Raw genomic sequence first — 17,500 nt, 5'->3', positions numbered from 1 at the left:
ACATCCATATACTGTATACATCTACCGGGTCTTTTAAGTGAAATAAAGTGGTACAAATAGTACCTTACTTGTTAAGAATAAAACTGAAAGTATGCAAGATAAATTCAGTACAATTACATTGAACAATTGGAAAAGGATTTCTACTCACTGACAGTGTTAAAATGGTTTAAAAACTGTATATATATCAATGTAAATGGCAGGAACAACAACATGGACACTGAAATGAAATACCTTAAATAGGTATTTAGAGAAGGGTTTGGGGGACATCTTGTTGAGATTTGGGAGGTGTGTTCTTTTCGACAGTTTTCTTCAGTAACCCATAACTCCCTTCTCTGCGTAGGTTTGCAAAGACGTTTAAGTGCATCTTCGCAGAACCCTAATTCTAGCATTAATTAGTCATTTAACATCTAAATACTGTATACGTCTACCGGGTCTTTTAAGTGAAATAAAATGGTACAAATAGTACCTTACTTGTTAAGAACAAAACTGAAAGTATGTAAGATACAACTACATGTAATTGAAGCAATGGAATTTTAGCCATTCAAAAGACTATGGACCATTGTAATAATAATAATAATAATAATAAAAAATACATCAACTTTGCTTTTACTCCTATTGCATTCCTTTAATAGTTGCGGTATCAGAAACAAACATTTAGTTACTAATCGAACAAGTACCAACGAGCTGCATAGTGTAGATATTATTGGTGCACCTGCCGTCTCAATGTACTTTACCACCTTAGATTATTTAGAGCCCCATGGTTTGTCATGTTTCATATGTTCATTGCTGTGTTCTCTGTTCCACAGGTCATTATGGAGGGGGCATGGGAGACGAAAGCTCTTCATCCGGGGCTGAACTGGAGGCCGGTGAACTGGTCATAGATGATTCATACACACACCTGTCGAAAAAGAAGAAGAAGAGCAAAAAAAGCAAGAAGAAGAAGGACAAAGAAAAAGACAGGGATAAGGACAAAAGTGGAAAGGACAAGAAGCACAGTAAAGGATTTGGAGGTGAGTTTGTTTGACTTCAGACTGCACTACGTCTTCCTAGTCTATTCATTTGAAGTAAAGCCCGACCGATAAAGGATTTTTAAGACCGATACCAATTATTTAAAAATCCGATATTCCAATATATCGGCCGATTATTTATATATATATATATATATATATATTAAAAAAAATAACAGAAACGCGTAACAGAACATAAACAGATTTCCCTAACATTAGCTATTTGTAGTTATTTACGAGTTCTCACTAAATTAATATGACAAGAATTTGTTGAACAGAGGAACATCAAAATATATTAAAGTTCCTATAAATAAAATGTATAAAAATAAAAACTTATTATAGAACAAAAACACATTAACAAAAATCGTCACGTCGTCATAAATTATTCTGATGAATGAATATTTAAAAGAAAAGGTTTTGCTTTTTTATCGGCCATTATAAATGCCGATAACAATAGTAAATGCCTAATATCGTCCGATAATATAGGCCCGCCGATATATTGGCCGGGCTCTAATTTTAAGATATTTTTCTGTTTATTAAGTGATTTTAAAATGGGATTTGTTTTAGAAATCTAATTAGAGCTGGGCAATATATTTATATTATATCAACATCGTGATATGAGACTAGATATGGTCTTAAGTTTTGGGAGATGGTAATATGGTAATAAGTTGTCTTTTCCTGGTTTTAAAGGCTGCATTACAGTAAAGTGATGTCATTTTCCATGTGTCATGTAAGACTTGTAATCATCATGGCTTTGTCTTTGTGTGACATCCTTCAGACTCATCGAGGGGCCACACCCACTCCCATCCCACGGTCACTCACAGCGCCGTGGGCCCGATGTACGCCATGGGCACGCCCGTCCCTCCACACCACCATCCAGCCAACGAGGGCGTGACGGTGAAGAAGAAAAAGAAAGAGGAGAAAGATCGGGAAAAGCACGAAAAGGACAAAGAGAAGGTATGATGCTGACCGTGATGCCTTCTGTTGGGTCGGTAGTTAAAGTTACAAAACTGCCGAACTGGAAATTTAGTATGAATGCCAATAATCTCAAGTAAGTCAAAGTCAAAGCCAGCTTTATTGTCGATTTCTTCACATGTCAAGACATACAAAGAGATCGAAATTACGTTTCCCTCTATCCCACGGTGGAGACAAGACATATTTTACCAATTAGGTCCACAGACAAACATAACATTCAAGTAAAAATAACTGTGGGCTGCGTGCTGCTTTTAGGGTTCCTTTCTTTTTGATGTTGCCTTTCCTTAAACGATGATGTTCATTTCTTTAATGTTTAATTTCTCATGTTGAATTTTGTTGAGGAAAAGGAATAATTATAAAGGTTGTGTAATACAGAGAAAGAGAGACTCGAACGGTAACACTTTAAAGAAAGTGTGAGACACTGAGGGTGATCACCAAAGGAGCACTAACATGGACTGATTAGTGGGAAGGTAGTCTCAAGTGGGTTAGGGTTTTACCCGTCTTAATGTTTTTACTTTTAACTGTTTATACTTGTGTTTTATCAGTTTTTTTTATTTTTTTTTTAACTGATTTTGTGTAAAGAACTTTGAATTGCCCTGTTGCTGAAATGTGCTCTACAAATAAAGCTGCCTTGCCTTGTCTAACACACATTTTAGAGCAAACAAATACTGAACAAAAAAACTGACACAAAAACACTTTTTCATTGTTGCTGTTTCCTGCATAATTGGATCGTTTTGTTGTCCTCTCTTAGCCCAAGAAGAAGAACACATCAGCATATCAGGTGTTTTGCAGGGAGTACAGGGTCAACATCAATGCTGAGCAGCCGGGACTAGGTGGGTAATACAATGACATGCAGTTTAACGCTTACATATTGTCCTAATATCACTAAAGCACACAATTCAAACAATATGGTTGTATGTCTAATCTGCAGTCTTTGGTGAGCTCAGCAAAAAGCTGGGGGAGGTGTGGAAGGCGATGCCAGAGAAAGACAAATTGGTAAGTTGTTTTGTCACTGTTGTAGAATAATTATGCCTTCATGGTAATTAACCAGGGCTGCACGAGTAATCTGATCTAATGATTAATATCCTCGTCTGAGTTGAGCTGTCCGGTAATTTCCGGTCATTGACCCAAGGAAATTGATGATCACCAAAAACTCTATTAATCTCAGATAGGGCTGGGCAATATTTTGATATTGTATCGATAAAGAAATATGAGGCTAGATATTGTTTGGAATTTTTTCTATTTGACCGGTAAAATTAGATCTTACTTACAGGTCACCAATTTGTTTTCTAGCGGAAACTCTGATCCTTGTTAGGCTCGTGGTTGTGGTGGTGCACTGAATGTCCCATGTTTTCTTTTTGTTGTTGTTTGTGTGCAGGTTTGGAGGCAGAAAGCTCAGTATCTGCAGCACAAACAGAACAAAGCTGAGGCCACCACGGTCAAACACAAGAGCGCCACCGAGGGCAAAAGCAAAGGTATCTTTGACTCTTAAGAATGATGTGGCATTTCTCAACCGTTTGTCCTCTTAACTGTCAGTTCTCGTAACGGTTGTCTTTAAACTGTGTTTGGTCATGAAAGTTGTAGGAACGGGAACAGGGATGGTGTCCCCGAGCCGAGCGCCCAGCACTACTTTGTCCCTTTCCCCAGCACGGGTCCCAGAAGTGGACCCCATTGATGCAGCAGCTCACCTGCAGCTACTGGGAGAGTCCCTGTCTCTGATTGGGCATCGGCTACAGGAAACCGAGGCAAGGTTCCCCGTGTACAGCACTGTATTCACAAGCCAATTTGATTTCATTTATAATCCCTATACAACAATTACAACATAAAGACAGCAGAACAGATCAGTAGTTAATAGTTAATAACCACGGTTTCTATTTGAAGTGTAACATGAAGATGTTTCATTACTATGAATAGAGTTGGGTAGTGTGTTTTTTTTATTTTTTTTTATTGTGGTGCTAAAGCTATACTTTTAAAACGTAATTGCTAAGGCCATAAGGTCAAATTTAAAATGTCTTTAAAATCTTATTTCACCAGTTATTGTATGTTAAACAACAAAAAGAAGAACCAATAGATGGCAGAAGGGTACTTTACAATAACATTGAATGCACCGTGAGCTTACAAATTGCAATTGAATGCACCATAAAGTCCTGCGACAGTGACAATGACAACAAAGTGCAGCTAGTGTCCTCCGTGTCTTTAGCTGCAGACTGTTGTACGTCTCGCTGTTGTAATCCTTTCTTAGCCACACGTTAGCCCGTTTAGTCAGGGTTTTAACCGTGTTTAAGCTAGCTGCTAGCTAATGGTAGGCTAACGTTCCCTGGTGCCAAGTGTAACGTTAACTGGCGTCTCGTGCAGCGATGACGTTGCCTGTAACGCCCATTGCGTCCGGAGCCCCAGAGAGCAGCGCAGGCAGTCAACCCTCGTGTTGTCTTCCCGTCAAAATTGAAAATCAACACTTTTGTTGATGCTTTTTAATCGATGTTTTTAAGTTTTTCGTACGTTTTTGTCTATTTTTCCAACACTTTTTTCAATGTTTGTCACTTTTTTTCATGTATAACACTACGTAACACTAACTTATTAACTTTAGTTTTACAGTTATGTTTGGACTTTATGGTCAATAAACCTAATTTTTTAGGAAATTATACATAATATTTGAGTTAGAAAAGCAGAAATTAGGAATTATTGAGACTAAAATTAAAGGAATGGATGTTGATGGATAATCACAGACTGGAATATGTCAACTTTTACTCAATACTATTTCAACAACACTTCCATTTGTTTTCTTCAAATGCTATAAAATTGAATAAGACGCCCCAAAATTAATGAAAGTAGAGATTTGTACTTGGCAAAGACAGTTGTGTGGAATCAATCATGTTATTTTGGGGAATTAATAAGAACATTGATATGTATTTACTAGAAGGCTAACCCCTTGAGATGAATCATCTCATTTTTTAGGGGTCCTTAGAACGGCACCAGGTTTTCGGTACCCGACCCTACAATGCAGTGCAATAAGTGAGTCATGGAAATGCTGTTCCTGTGTTTTAGGGGATGGTGGCCGTGTCCGGGAGTCTGTCCGTGCTGCTGGACTCCATCTTGTGTGCCCTGGGACCGCTGACCTGTCTCACAGCGCAGATACCACAGTTAAACGGATGCCCTCGAAACATCCTGGTAAAGTTTTAGCATTTGGAAAACCGTGAGATGTTCTTGGCTCAAATGGGTTTCAAGATGTTTATTCTGTTTCAAAAGGAAACTTAATGTTACTGCTAATAGCCTACTGTGTTTTATTGTTTTATGCTTTTAGTTATCAGACAAGTCAGCTATGTGGCCTAGGCATGAGGGGCCTATAGGTCAGTTTTTCTTCTTCTTCTTCTTTTGTAAGTGGACAAAATAGGGGCTACCTCAGATTCTGTTCAGTAGCTTTAATTGTTTTCTTTGCACATTTTGCTGTGCAAACTGAACAAAGTAGAAAGAGAAGCAATGGGTAAAACTTACATGTTTTTTCAATGCATTTGTCAGTGTTGCATTTAAAATGTGTCACTGCGAGCTGGTTCGCTGCTGAAATGACCTGCTCAGCTAACAGGGGCGGTAGCTCAGTCTGTAGGGAGTTGGGTTGGGAATCGGAGGGTTACTGGTTCAAGTCCCCATATGGATCAAAAGTACGGAGTGTGGATCGGTGGGTGGAGCTAACCTTCTTGGTTTGAAAATCTGGCCCAGCTGTTTGTATATATTTTTTTTTTCTTCAGATAATCTACAGTTTTGTCAGCATTCAGGAGTTAGATTAGATAATACTTTATTCATCCCACAGCGGGGACATTTCCTTATTACAGCAGCAGCATTTTCTTCAATAACAGCAAAAACACACAAACAAGTAAACGCACAAGAACTACAGGCAAACAATAGACAATGATTATAAGGTAGACTGAAAGTAAGCAAAATGGCGTCAAATAAAGGGATTTACACACTTGGCAGCAATCGGTTTTCTAACAAAGCGCTCTCTCTCCCTCTCTCTCTCTCTCTCTCTCTCTCTCTCTCTCTCTCTCTCTCTCTCTCTCTCTCTTTTTTTTCTATCAGTCGAATACGTTGGACAACATTGCCTACATCATGCCGGGGCTGTGAGGAAGCAACGCTAACCGAAGTGGAGCGTTATTGCGTCAGACGTCAGCAGATATCCGACTGGAGTGTTCCTTCACAGGAGTGACTCAGACTTTAATTTAAGCGCCACTTGCTTGGCATCTGAAAACGTATTTCTAACGTGTTTTTACAGTGTATTTTAAAAAAACAACAACCTTATTCTTTTAATTTTCTAATTATATTTTTTAAATCAAACATTTTACATCTTTCTCGGCATGTTGGCTTAGTTTTATTGTGACTGTACAGTGTGCTGTTGTGTGAATGAGCGAGCGCTTGTGTGTTCTGTATGTGTGAAATACCGTAGCTGTTAACTGGGTTTGACTTTTAAGCGTCCTGTACGTCTTCTTCTGGATACATCTTTTGATCTTTTACCGAAATGTAAAGGAACGTGCAAGTCATTTGTTCATCGTCAACGTAATATATATTTGACAGCTGCTTAGTTTTTCTTTTACCATGTAAAAAGTGGTCATGCCTTGCTGTTTTATACATTTGATATTGTACTGTGCATACAGCACATTTAGATTTTGACCTATCTGTAGAAAAGTGATAGAAAACTCATTTGGGGTAAAACCTTGTTTTAATCAGGAGCTGTTCAAACAGATCACTGTCAGGCATTTAATGAAATGGCAACATTAAAACTGTTCCCAAATTCAGCTTCCACTTTGTTTTTATTAGTTTATTAGGTTCACAACTTTGGTCCAGGCTGAAATATTTCAACTTTCTGACTAGATTGCCACTAAAGGTTGTACAGTTGTTCACAGTAATCCTAATTTGGTGATTGCCTAGATATTCATCTAGTTTGAAATGTGTTTTTTAGTGAAATGCCTAAAGGGCTTTTGGATGGATTGCAATATAAATGTATAGAAATGACGATTCCATTCGGCAAAAAGTGAAAACCGTAAACTGTGGTTTGACCCAGGCAGGCCAAAATGTATTGGGAATGTAAAATATGTGGGTCAATTCAAAATTTTTGAGGTGCTGGATTTGAGTTTGACACGTGTGATCTAAGTGAGTTGTTTCCTTCCTGTCCAGACCCTGTTTTAGGGACCCAGTAAGGGTCCTTAGGATGGACCCAGAACCACCAGAATTGGGTCACATATTCTACAGAACACCTTTGATTTGGAAAAGCAACTCTTCGCTCTCCATTGACTTGTGAAGGTTTCCTCCTCTTCAAGTTTTTCTGCTAGCAAACTACAGAAAAATGCTGTGGTGATATTCACTACCAATAATGCAAAGAAGCCATAAATTAAGTTTTTATAATCTGCCAACCTGGACAATACAAGGCAATGGAGAGTTGTTGCCCCCCCCCCCCCAAGGAGGGTGTGGCTTTCAGAGTATGACGCAATGCGCTCTGTCACTATATGTGCTGAAATGATAAAAAAAAAACTGTTGAGTCATTTTTTTCCAGCGATCCCCGGGCGGTCCGCGGTCCCGAGGTTGAGACGCCCTACACACAACACCCCCCCCCCCCACAACAGATGGAGGTGTGTTCAGTCTTTCTTAAAGTTAAGTCGAGTCCACGGGCAGGAACAAGGAAGTGTGAGGCTCATCCCTGAATTCAACCCTTATCTCAGCAGTGAACAGGAGCCGATCATGTCAACATCTGCCGCACAGTCAGGTAGGCTGGAGAGTCTGAAATAGAAAATAGTTTATTATAAGGCCGTTGGGGCGGCTCCCCGTTGCGTGTTTACGGTGTTTGTCCGGGTTGAGATGCACAGAGAGAGAGGGAGAGACTGAAATGCGAAAGCTATGCTACATGGATCCATGACACAGCATTTAAAACCAGCTCAATATATACATACAGTGTAAATATAACAACAAATAGTCGATCACGTTTAGGAGTATTCGAATAACTTGTCTAATCTTCGGACAACATAGGCCATATATAGGCCTACACTCACACAGTACAGAAACACAAAGTAGGCTACAGTTGCAAACTAATGCTTTATGTACACAATTACCCACAATCCTGCTCTTCCACCACTCAGATGACAGTTGTCCTCATTATACATAGATCACATCAGGCAATCAAGAAGAGCAGACAGTGGATTGAGCAAGATTACACACCCAGGTTAAAGTTGATTAAAAAGAGGAATAAAAAAACATCTTTTGGAAATTGATCTTAAAGCCTTAATTCAAGAAATTTAGGAAAATCTAACCTTTTACGGGCAACAATTTTCTTTGTGAATGAATAATGTTTTGTTAATAAATAAATGTTCTTCCTTAAAATACAGGGGGCATAAGTATACACCCCCTATGTTAAAATACAGGGGCATAAGTATACACCCCCCTATGTTAAAATACAGGGGCATAAGTATACACCCCCCTATGTTAAAATACAGGGGGCATAAGTATACACCCCCCTATGTTAAAATACAGGGGCATAAGTATACACCCCCCTATGTTAAAATACAGGGGCATAAGTATACACCTACCTATGTTAAAATACAGGGGGCATAAGTATACACCCCCCTATGTTAAATTCCCATAGAGGCAGGCAGGTTTTTGTTATTAAAGGGCAATTATTACATGGATCAGGATACTGTGCATCCTGATGAAGTTCCCCTGGCCTTTGGAATTAAAATAGCCCCCCCCCCCCCCACATCATCGCATACCTTCACCATACATAGAAATAGGCATGGGGAACTTTCCATAAGATCATCTCTCAATGCAAATCAAACCAGATATTAGTCTAACTGGAATAACACCATGCCAATCTCTAGGTATGGTGAAGGGTATGTAATGATGATGGGGGGGGGATAACTGTCTCCCCAGACCAACGCTCAATCTCAAATGTTTTGAGCTTGGTTTGGTCTGGTGATAGCCAGACTAACTGCCACCCCCAAAGATGCCATAACTCCCTTTTGTGAATGATATGTAGCTACTGAGCTAATTCTGGGACTGTCCATGACTGTCTTACTGTCCCTGTTATATAAATAAATACAGTATACGATGAAAAGCATAATTGTATTTCTGCTTTGTGTCTTGGCTGAGCAGAGCTGAGGCTGGTGGTGCTGGGCCGGGCGGGGGCAGGAAAGAGATCAGTAGTCCAGACCATCCTGGGCCTGCAGGACTCTGAAACCGGCACAGAGGCCACCGTCGTCCAGGAGTGCAGCAAACACAGAGGAGAGGCCGCAGGCAGACAGGTAGGACGGAAATACACACAACATCACACTGTAATTACATCTTTCTGTCCACATTTTCAGTGTTCTTTGATCTTTTTTTTCTTCTAATGCTATAAAATTGAATAAAAGACGCAAATTCAATGAAAGAAGTGAAGTTTAGGTTTGAATCTCTCTGGAGCAACGGCCCCCTTTTAACTTTCACATCTCGGGTTATAAGCCTCTTTATCCAGAATGTAATCACGTGTGTCTCCTGTTGCGCTGGTCTCCAAACATCTGGCCAAAGGACTACAGTTAAAAACTGATCCAGCTGGCTCATATATTGAAAGGCTGATCAGTGTGTGTTGTCCTTTTTTATAAAAAATAAATAAACAAAGACAATGAAATGAAACTGAGGACATGAGGTGCAATTACTTACCTTATATTTTATTGCCTTGTATTTTTTAATATAAATGTTATCAATAGATGTCAATGCATTTGTATACAAAATCATCATCATTGCAATCAACCTGGACAATTTTTAAAGTTATAATTTGTAAAATGTGTTTACACACATATACTTAAACATGCACCGACATAATTACTGTCGTGCTTTCCATAAACTCCCGTCTCCTTGTTGCACTTTGTTAGATTAACGTATCGATTTTTTGCAATAATGTACTTTAGAAGCAAAAAAAAGCATTGTAAGCAACAAAAATGCTATTGACAATAATAATAAATAGTAATAACTAATGGCACTTGCCTGGCTGGGCTTGACTCTTTGCCGCTGTGTCTCCATAAACAGTTAAAGAAATTGACCTACAGATCCCTTTGCTCTGGAGAGAGACCGGTGAAGGTGATGGCTGGGTGTGCCCCGTCCTTTTTACAGTTATAAACTAACCCTGCGTCCCCCCTTCGATGATGAAACAGGGATTAGTGACGATTCTCTCCGACCAATCAGGAATCTGCAGGTTTTCACGTCACCTTTAGGTATCGCTTCAGCTCGCCTGGAACCTCGACTGAGGTAGTACTAAAGTGGTACAAAGGACTTTTTTTCATAATAGAAAACCATAAAAATAGAGTTGAGTCGAGCAGGTACCATGTAATCCAAAAAAACACTGTACTCAACCTTGATTCTGTGCTTGTGCCACCTCTCGGCAGGTTGTGGTCGTCTCCAGTCCGCCGTGGTTCGGCTCCGGCTGCGACCCCGAGGAACGGAGACGCCACATCTCGTCCTTTATCGCTCTGTCCAGCCCCGGGCCGCACGCCTTCCTGCTGTGCGTCCCCGTGAACCAGCCGGCCGACGCCGAGGCCAAGGCGCTGGACGTCCTGACGGAGCTCTTCGGCCCCTCGGCGGTCAGCAACCACACCGTCGTGCTCTTCACCTGCACCGAGGAGCTGGCGGAGGACGAGCCGCTGGAGGAGTACCTCGTCACTTGGCGCAAGGACCTCCGGGCGCTGGTGGAAAGATGCGACGACCACTACCACACCCTGGAGACGCGAGGCGGGGAAGCGGAGCAGGCGCGGGCGGTGGAGGAGCTGCTGGAGAAGGTGGAGCAGGCGGCGAGAGAGGGCGGGACGCCACACCTGAGCTGCGCTCTGTACCGCGAGGTCGAGGAAAAAATCCGAGAGAGACAGGTGGAGATCGCGAGACGGAGGAGAGGAGAGGACTCACAACCCGAGGACAACATCACGGAGGAAGAGATGGAGGCAGTGCGGGACGAAGCGGAGAGGAGCGTAGCTGACTTAAATGTGAATATAGAAAGTGTTTTCCCGTCTGCAGTCTCCCCTTCGTCCCCTGCTCACGCCTCGTCTCTCTGGGGCTGGTGGGAGAAGCTGAAGGCCTGGATGAGGTGGCTGCCCATGATGGTGAGGGTGGAGGCCCTGCTGGGGTCACTGGTCAGCCTGTTCATGGGGGGGCAGTATGGAGGTATGGTGGGGGCCACTGTGGGATCGGTGGCTACTGAGGTAGGGAGAAGAAAAGTTAAGAAAACTAAATGAGAGGCCATCTTGTGTTAGTGTATTATGCATTTAGTTGCACTTAAACCCTTGTGTTGTCCTCCCGGGTCGAGACATTTGACATTTTCAATGCATCATTTATTTTACTATCACTAGTTTTACACTACTTTTTGGAATCCATGGTCAATAACCCTCATTTATATAGAACTATACCTAACATTTGAGTTTAAATTATGAGTTTATGAGCAGAAATTATGAATTATTTTGACTAATAGTTGTGTTGAGTGGATGAGTTTGGTCAGGATACTGATGTGAAACCATGTCCATTTACACCCGAAATTCAATGAAAGTGATTGACTGTATTTGCAAAGAGCACTACATGGAATTCATCCTTTTTTGTGGTAATTTGGTTAAAAAGAACGCCGTATTTCTGATATAGACATTTTTAAAAGGGGTGAAATTTGACCCAAAGACAACACAAGGGTTAAAGGGTTATTTCCTCATGTTTTTTGTGTCGAAGTGACCGATGGGAACAGCAGTCTTTGACATTGGTCGAGTATTAAATAAGATTGCAGCTAAACAAGCTGCAATGTAACGTTATTGGGCAATTGCGCAGCGTCAATTTCTGTCCACTAAAAGTTCAGTTTTTGCCGCTGACAGGCACAGACTATTCTTTTTTTATTTAAAGGTTATGTTTTGGGCATTGTAGGCCTTTATTTGACAGGACAGATGAAGATATGAAAGAGGAGATAGAGGGGGAATGACAGGCAGCAAAGGGCCGCAGGTCGGAGTCGAACCCCGGCCCAATGCGTCAAGGAGAAATCTTCTTTACATGGGTGCCCGCTCTACCATCTGAGCTATCTGGGCGCTCTCAGATTATTATTCTAAGTGTCTGATAACATTATGGAAAGGATCCCTACAGAGCTAGACCTTTTTGTTTAACATTAAACATCCCAGAAATCACCATCACCAAACCTACCAGGCTCCATTTAAATAAACAGTCATTTTATCATCGTAAAACACACTTAATCAAAAGTTGTCTTGGTTCGTTTTTCCACTGTTCGAACAATCACCGCTCTGGTTTGTCTGAAATAAACCCTTAATTCACGCATTTACATGTGGAAATATGCAGGCTCTATACACGCTAAAAGTGTTTATTTAAACGTCCCATGGCATGAAAATGTCACTTTATGAGGTGTTTTAACAATAATATGAGTTCCCCCAGTCTGCCTATGGTCCCCCCAGTGGCTAGAAATGGTGATAGGTGTAAACCGGGCCCTGGGTATCCTGCTCTGCCTTTGAGAAAATGAAAGCTCAGATGGGCCTATTTTGAGTCTTCCCCTTGTGAGGTCATAAAGGGAAGACTCCAAATCGGCCCAAGGTTACCTTCCCTTTCTCTTATTTGCCCGACTAGAGTATTTGGCACACCCATGAGAGAGAGAGAGACATCATGGCTTTCAAATGAGCAAAGTTGGTCAGATAGACTGTCAGGGGACCACTAAGGTCTATATAAAAGAGACTTTAGATACGGTATTAGGGGACCACTAAGGTCTATATAAAAGAGACTTCAGATACGGTATTAGGGGACCACTAAGGTCTATATAAAAGAGACTTCAGATACAGTATTAGGGGACCACTAAGGTCTATATAAAAGAGACTTTAGATACGGTATTAGGGGACCACTAAGGTCTATATAAAAGAGACTTCAGATACGGTATTAGGGGACCACTAAGGTCTATATAAAAGAGACTTCAGATACGGTATTAGGGGACCACTAAGGTCTATATAAAAGAGACTTCAGATACGGTATTAGGGGACCACTAAGGTCTATATAAAAGAGACTTTAGATACAGTATTAGGGGACCACTAAGGTCTATATAAAAGAGACTTCAGATACGGTATTAGGGGACCACTAAGGTCTATATAAAAGAGACTTTAGATACGGTATTAGGGGACCACTAAGGTCTATATAAAAGAGACTTCAGATACGGTATTAGGGGACCACTAAGGTCTATATAAAAGAGACTTTAGATACCTTATTAGGGGACCACTAAGGTCTATATAAAAGAGACTTCAGATACGGTATTAGGGGACCACTAAGGTCTATATAAAAGAGACTTCAGATATGGTATTAGGGGACCACTAAGGTCTATATAAAAGAGACTTCAGATACAGTATTAGGGGACCACTAAGGTCTATATATAAGAGACTTCAGATACAGTACTAGGGGACCACTAAGGTCTATATAAAAGAGACTTCAGGTATGGTATTAGGGGACCTCTAAGGTCTATATAAAAGAGACTTCAGATACAGTATTAGGGACCACTAAGGTCTATATAAAAGAGACTTCAGATACAGTACTAGGGGACCACTAAGGTCTATAATCTGAGCCTGTCAGCGGCAAAAACTGAACTTTTACTGGACGGACACTGATGGACATTTAGTCCTTTAGGGTTACATTGCGGTCCACGGCTGCCGGTTCCAGCGTTCTTGCTCAATACTGGACCAGTTTCAAAGACTTTTGTCCTCGTCACTCACTTATGGCGTTTTTCCACTGCATGGTATCTACTCGACTCGCCTTGACTCTACCGGCCTTTTATTTGGGGGAGGGAACGCTCTTGTTTTAAGAGAAAGACCTAAAACGTTGCAATTCCGTGTATTTTTAACCCTTTGTTGAACAGAGACCATCATCTAGTGGGCTCAGAAAATAAAGATTTCACCCAGGAGAGCGGGGTTTGTGTCCCGCGCGTGTCCTTAACGGTCCCCTTTATGCCACGTGTGATGGAACCGTAAGCCCCCCCCCCACCCCCCATGACCTTTTCCTTAAACCAACAGCGTCAAAAGGGACCCCAATAGTCCCGACCAATCGCTTGTCTAATGACAACAAAGGCACCTGACCAAACGTCCATATTTTACAAGATGGGAGTGAGAATGTGTTGTCACACACACACACACACACACACACACACGCACACACGCACACACGCACACACACACACACACACACACACAGGCACTGCTATTCTTTTAAAGAGTTCCACACACACACTAACGCACAAGTAGAAGCTTTAAGTCACTTACAGCGAGACACTGAAGCCCAAGTTGCTCCCCGGATGCTTTGTAGCTGCCGGCTGCTCCTAATCCTCAGGAGGGATTGAGTTTCACTACGTTGTTCTGTACAATCGTATGTTACGAATAAGAAAGTTTCTGTGAGAACAGCCTGCTCACAGGTGTTATACTGCAGGAGGATGCACACCGGCTTGGAACAACAAAAAACAAGTCTTTCCGAGTGGATTATTAGTGATCTACAAAGAACAGATGCAATATATTTATTCAACATTTAAATATTATCAGCTTTGAACCGCCTTTAACTCTGGTGTTGTCTTCCCGTCGGCTGTGTCACTTTTAGTTTTTCTGGGTCAAAATGTAAAAAAAAAAAAAATGTTAACGTTTTTTTTCATTTCTTTTTTTTTAATGATGTTTTTGTCACTTTTTTTTATTGTTCTTATGTCACTTTTTTCCCAATGTGTCACTTTCTGCGTTTTTTCCCCACCATTTTTTCAACTTTCTTTTATCTTTTTTTTTTTTTCTCAAATGCTATTCTATTGAATAAAGCACCCAAATTACTTTAAAGAAGTGAACTGATCATTTGTCGTATTTGTGCAGAGCGTTGCAGGGAACCTCCATGTTCTTTATTTGGACAATTTTCTTGAAAGAAAACCCAAATATGTGACATAGAAACCTTTTGAAATCGGTTCAAATTTGACCCGAGGACGAGTGGCGCTACAGATGGTTGAAAAGATAAAGCATTACCCAGAATCCTCCACATGGTGGAGACGTTGACCTTTATATAACAATATTGGAGACATTTGAACTGTTTGAGGTGAACTTATTTACAAGCGAATAAAAAAAAAGCTGCTGTTTCAAGTCCATTTATCATTGTTATGTTTCTTAGATCTTTAATTTAAGTAATTTCTTTTTTTCTTTTTACAGAGTTTGATCAAGTTCTGGCGCCTTTTCTCTTACTTAAGGGTGTCTAACGTTTTACAAAAGCCAAGCGTAAAAGCATGAGGGCGCTCCTTTCAGACTTGAATGTTTGAAGGCAGAGTTAAATATGCTGCAGAATGAGGTGCGTGGATAAAGTTCACGGGAGGATTCATGCTGCCTGAACTGGACTGAAAGCAGCTCCCAGACACTCTCTCTCTCTCTCTCTTCTCTTCTCCTCCTCCTCCTCCTCCTTGCACAATGGCAGGTTGTGGCTTTGACATTGATGTAATTGGTACTCTGCTAAAACCGTCAGTCACAACCCATCCTTACATCTCTCTCTATCTCTCGTGGGCTCTCCCTCTGTGTCTCTGTGCCGGCGGCTCTGCCTCAGGAACAGCTAGGCGTTTCCGAATGTGGGTGGTCCGGCCGGGCTGGGAGGGAGAGGGAGGGAGAGAATTAACCCAGCTCTCATGTTTCCCTAAAAAGAGAAGCGAAGGAGGGAGGGAGGGAGGGGGAGGGATAGACGCGAGAGAGAAAGAGAGTGAGTGAGAAGCAGTGAATGCGTGTGGGGGGGGGGGGGGGGGAGAGCGAGAGAGAGAGCGAAAGTCAAAAGGCACAGAACAAGCTTTGGGACTACATCTGTCTTCCAGATGTGGCCTCCACAGTTGTCTAAAACAGGAAGGTTTTAAAAGTAAAGGAAAATTGGTGCTAAACAGTTTTTTATTGTCGGGGATTACACATACACAGTACAGACTACAGTAAACAATCGCAGCAGCGTAAGAATCCACCAGGATATATGATGCCTTTCTTTTTCTCTCTTTATGAAACTGCAATGAAACACTCCGTGAAGTTAATGTCTATGAACGAACACCTGTCCAAATATTATGCGGTCTCGGTGGATAAACAGACGGAGAGAGAGCAAATGATGGAGTTGGCATCATAAGGAGAGAAATTAATGAGAATTTCTTTGGGGGGGGGGGGGGGGGGGGGGGATTAGTTCGTCAGAAAAGATATGAACGTAAAAAGATAAAAAAATAAATAAATGAATGAAGGCCAGTTCTGAGTCAGGAGTGTCGGCCAATATCAGTTTCAGGAAGATGAGACATCATAGGGATAAAAAAAAAAAAAAGAACAGAAAAAGGGATGGATGGATGGATGGAGAGAGTTTGATTTGTGCCTGTATGTATAAGCAAAGCCAAAATCTGAACAAACACATGAAGGAATCACCAGTGAGCCATCATTAACACGCAGGCTGCAACTTCTGCTCCTCTCCCTCGGAGCAAAAATGTTGTTCCAAGGGCCGTGTGTGTGTGTGTGTGGGGGGGGGGAATATATATATTATATATTTTTTTGTTATTATCGCGCCCTACGGGCTTAGGAAAAACAGCAAACCAAAGGAAAATAAACAAGATGACACACTTTTTCCCTAAAAGCGCAGGGCTGGTTCCCCTCACAGCTGGTTTATCATATTTCATCATTACATACCCCAGAGATAATAATGGCATTGCTTTTTTATATATATATATATATGTGTGTGTATATATTCAGCATATTTGAACATATCGGAGGATTAATGTAAACATGCTGTGATTAACTTAAATTAAAAAAAAAAAATGCACAGTTGTTCTGGACTTGGAGAGATTTTACACAAAATACAGACAACTTCCAAATTAAGTTAAAATTCAGTTTAATTTTATTCATAGTGTCAAAACATAAGAGAAACCATCTCGACACTCTACAGAGTAGGTCTGTCTGAAAACTCTGAGAAAAAAAGTACACTGATATGAGCCACGTTAGTTTTCAGTATTTAAATAAAATAAAAACTCAAAAATCAGAAATCTATTTCATCATTATTTACTTTGAAATAAAAAATAAATAATACAAAAGTTTGTGTAAAGACAGCAATGGCAATTTTGTTTATAAATGACAAAATATTCCAAAAATATATAAGCATAAACCTGAGAACAAAGGACAAACAACAACATTGAAAATACAGTATCAACACAACGAGACAATCTGTCTTGACCACACACACACACACACACACACACACACACACACACACACACACACACACACACACACACACACACACACACACACACACACACACACACACACAGCCTGAGAGAAGAAACGTTTTGAGACAGATAGAAAGACAGATGGATGATACTTTATGTGTTTATGAGTGTCCAGCAGCTCACATTTAACCATTTATTTGAGTCCACATGAAGAAAAGGACACAGGGACACAAATGTTACAGAAGCAGGACAACACACACTCAAACCCATGGACACGACTTTACAATATCACTCAATAAGCACAATACTCTTCTAGTTC

At 40.9% G+C, this 17,500-nt stretch overlaps 2 protein-coding genes across 6 annotated transcripts in view; both read left to right on the top strand.

The window, feature by feature from the left end:
* hmgxb4a (HMG box domain containing 4a) overlaps positions 1-6,766 on the top strand; it is a 9,208-nt gene extending 2,442 nt beyond the window's left edge. For all 4 annotated transcript variants that reach the window (XM_032536556.1, XM_032536558.1, XM_032536557.1 and 1 more), the window contains exons 6-13: positions 807-1,010; positions 1,786-1,964; positions 2,734-2,815; positions 2,914-2,978; positions 3,361-3,457; positions 3,561-3,727; positions 5,028-5,150; positions 6,054-6,766. In XM_032536556.1, coding sequence (XP_032392447.1) covers positions 807-1,010; positions 1,786-1,964; positions 2,734-2,815; positions 2,914-2,978; positions 3,361-3,457; positions 3,561-3,727; positions 5,028-5,150; positions 6,054-6,098 — 962 coding nt within the window. In that variant the 3' untranslated portion in view covers positions 6,099-6,766. The remainder of the gene's footprint in view (positions 1-806; positions 1,011-1,785; positions 1,965-2,733; positions 2,816-2,913; positions 2,979-3,360; positions 3,458-3,560; positions 3,728-5,027; positions 5,151-6,053) is intronic.
* A 750-nt stretch (positions 6,767-7,516) lies between these two features.
* The window catches only part of si:dkeyp-69e1.8 (GTPase IMAP family member 7), a 19,439-nt gene continuing 9,455 nt past the window's right edge, over positions 7,517-17,500 (top strand). The window contains exons 1-3 of one of the 2 annotated variants that reach the window (XM_032536578.1): positions 7,517-7,731; positions 9,111-9,259; positions 10,376-11,225. In XM_032536578.1, the coding sequence (XP_032392469.1) occupies positions 7,707-7,731; positions 9,111-9,259; positions 10,376-11,215 (1,014 nt within the window). In that variant the 5' untranslated portion in view covers positions 7,517-7,706 and the 3' untranslated portion in view covers positions 11,216-11,225. Of the gene's footprint in view, positions 7,732-9,110; positions 9,260-10,375; positions 11,245-17,500 lie in introns of both variants that reach the window. The other variant, XM_032536579.1, reaches the window with a different exon arrangement.

Source organism: Etheostoma spectabile, chromosome 15 (assembly GCF_008692095.1).
Source record: "Etheostoma spectabile isolate EspeVRDwgs_2016 chromosome 15, UIUC_Espe_1.0, whole genome shotgun sequence".
Classification (NCBI taxonomy): domain Eukaryota; kingdom Metazoa; phylum Chordata; class Actinopteri; order Perciformes; family Percidae; genus Etheostoma; species Etheostoma spectabile.
The sequence above is the reverse complement of the archived record's forward strand: the minus strand, read 5'-3'. Positions and strand labels throughout refer to the sequence as shown.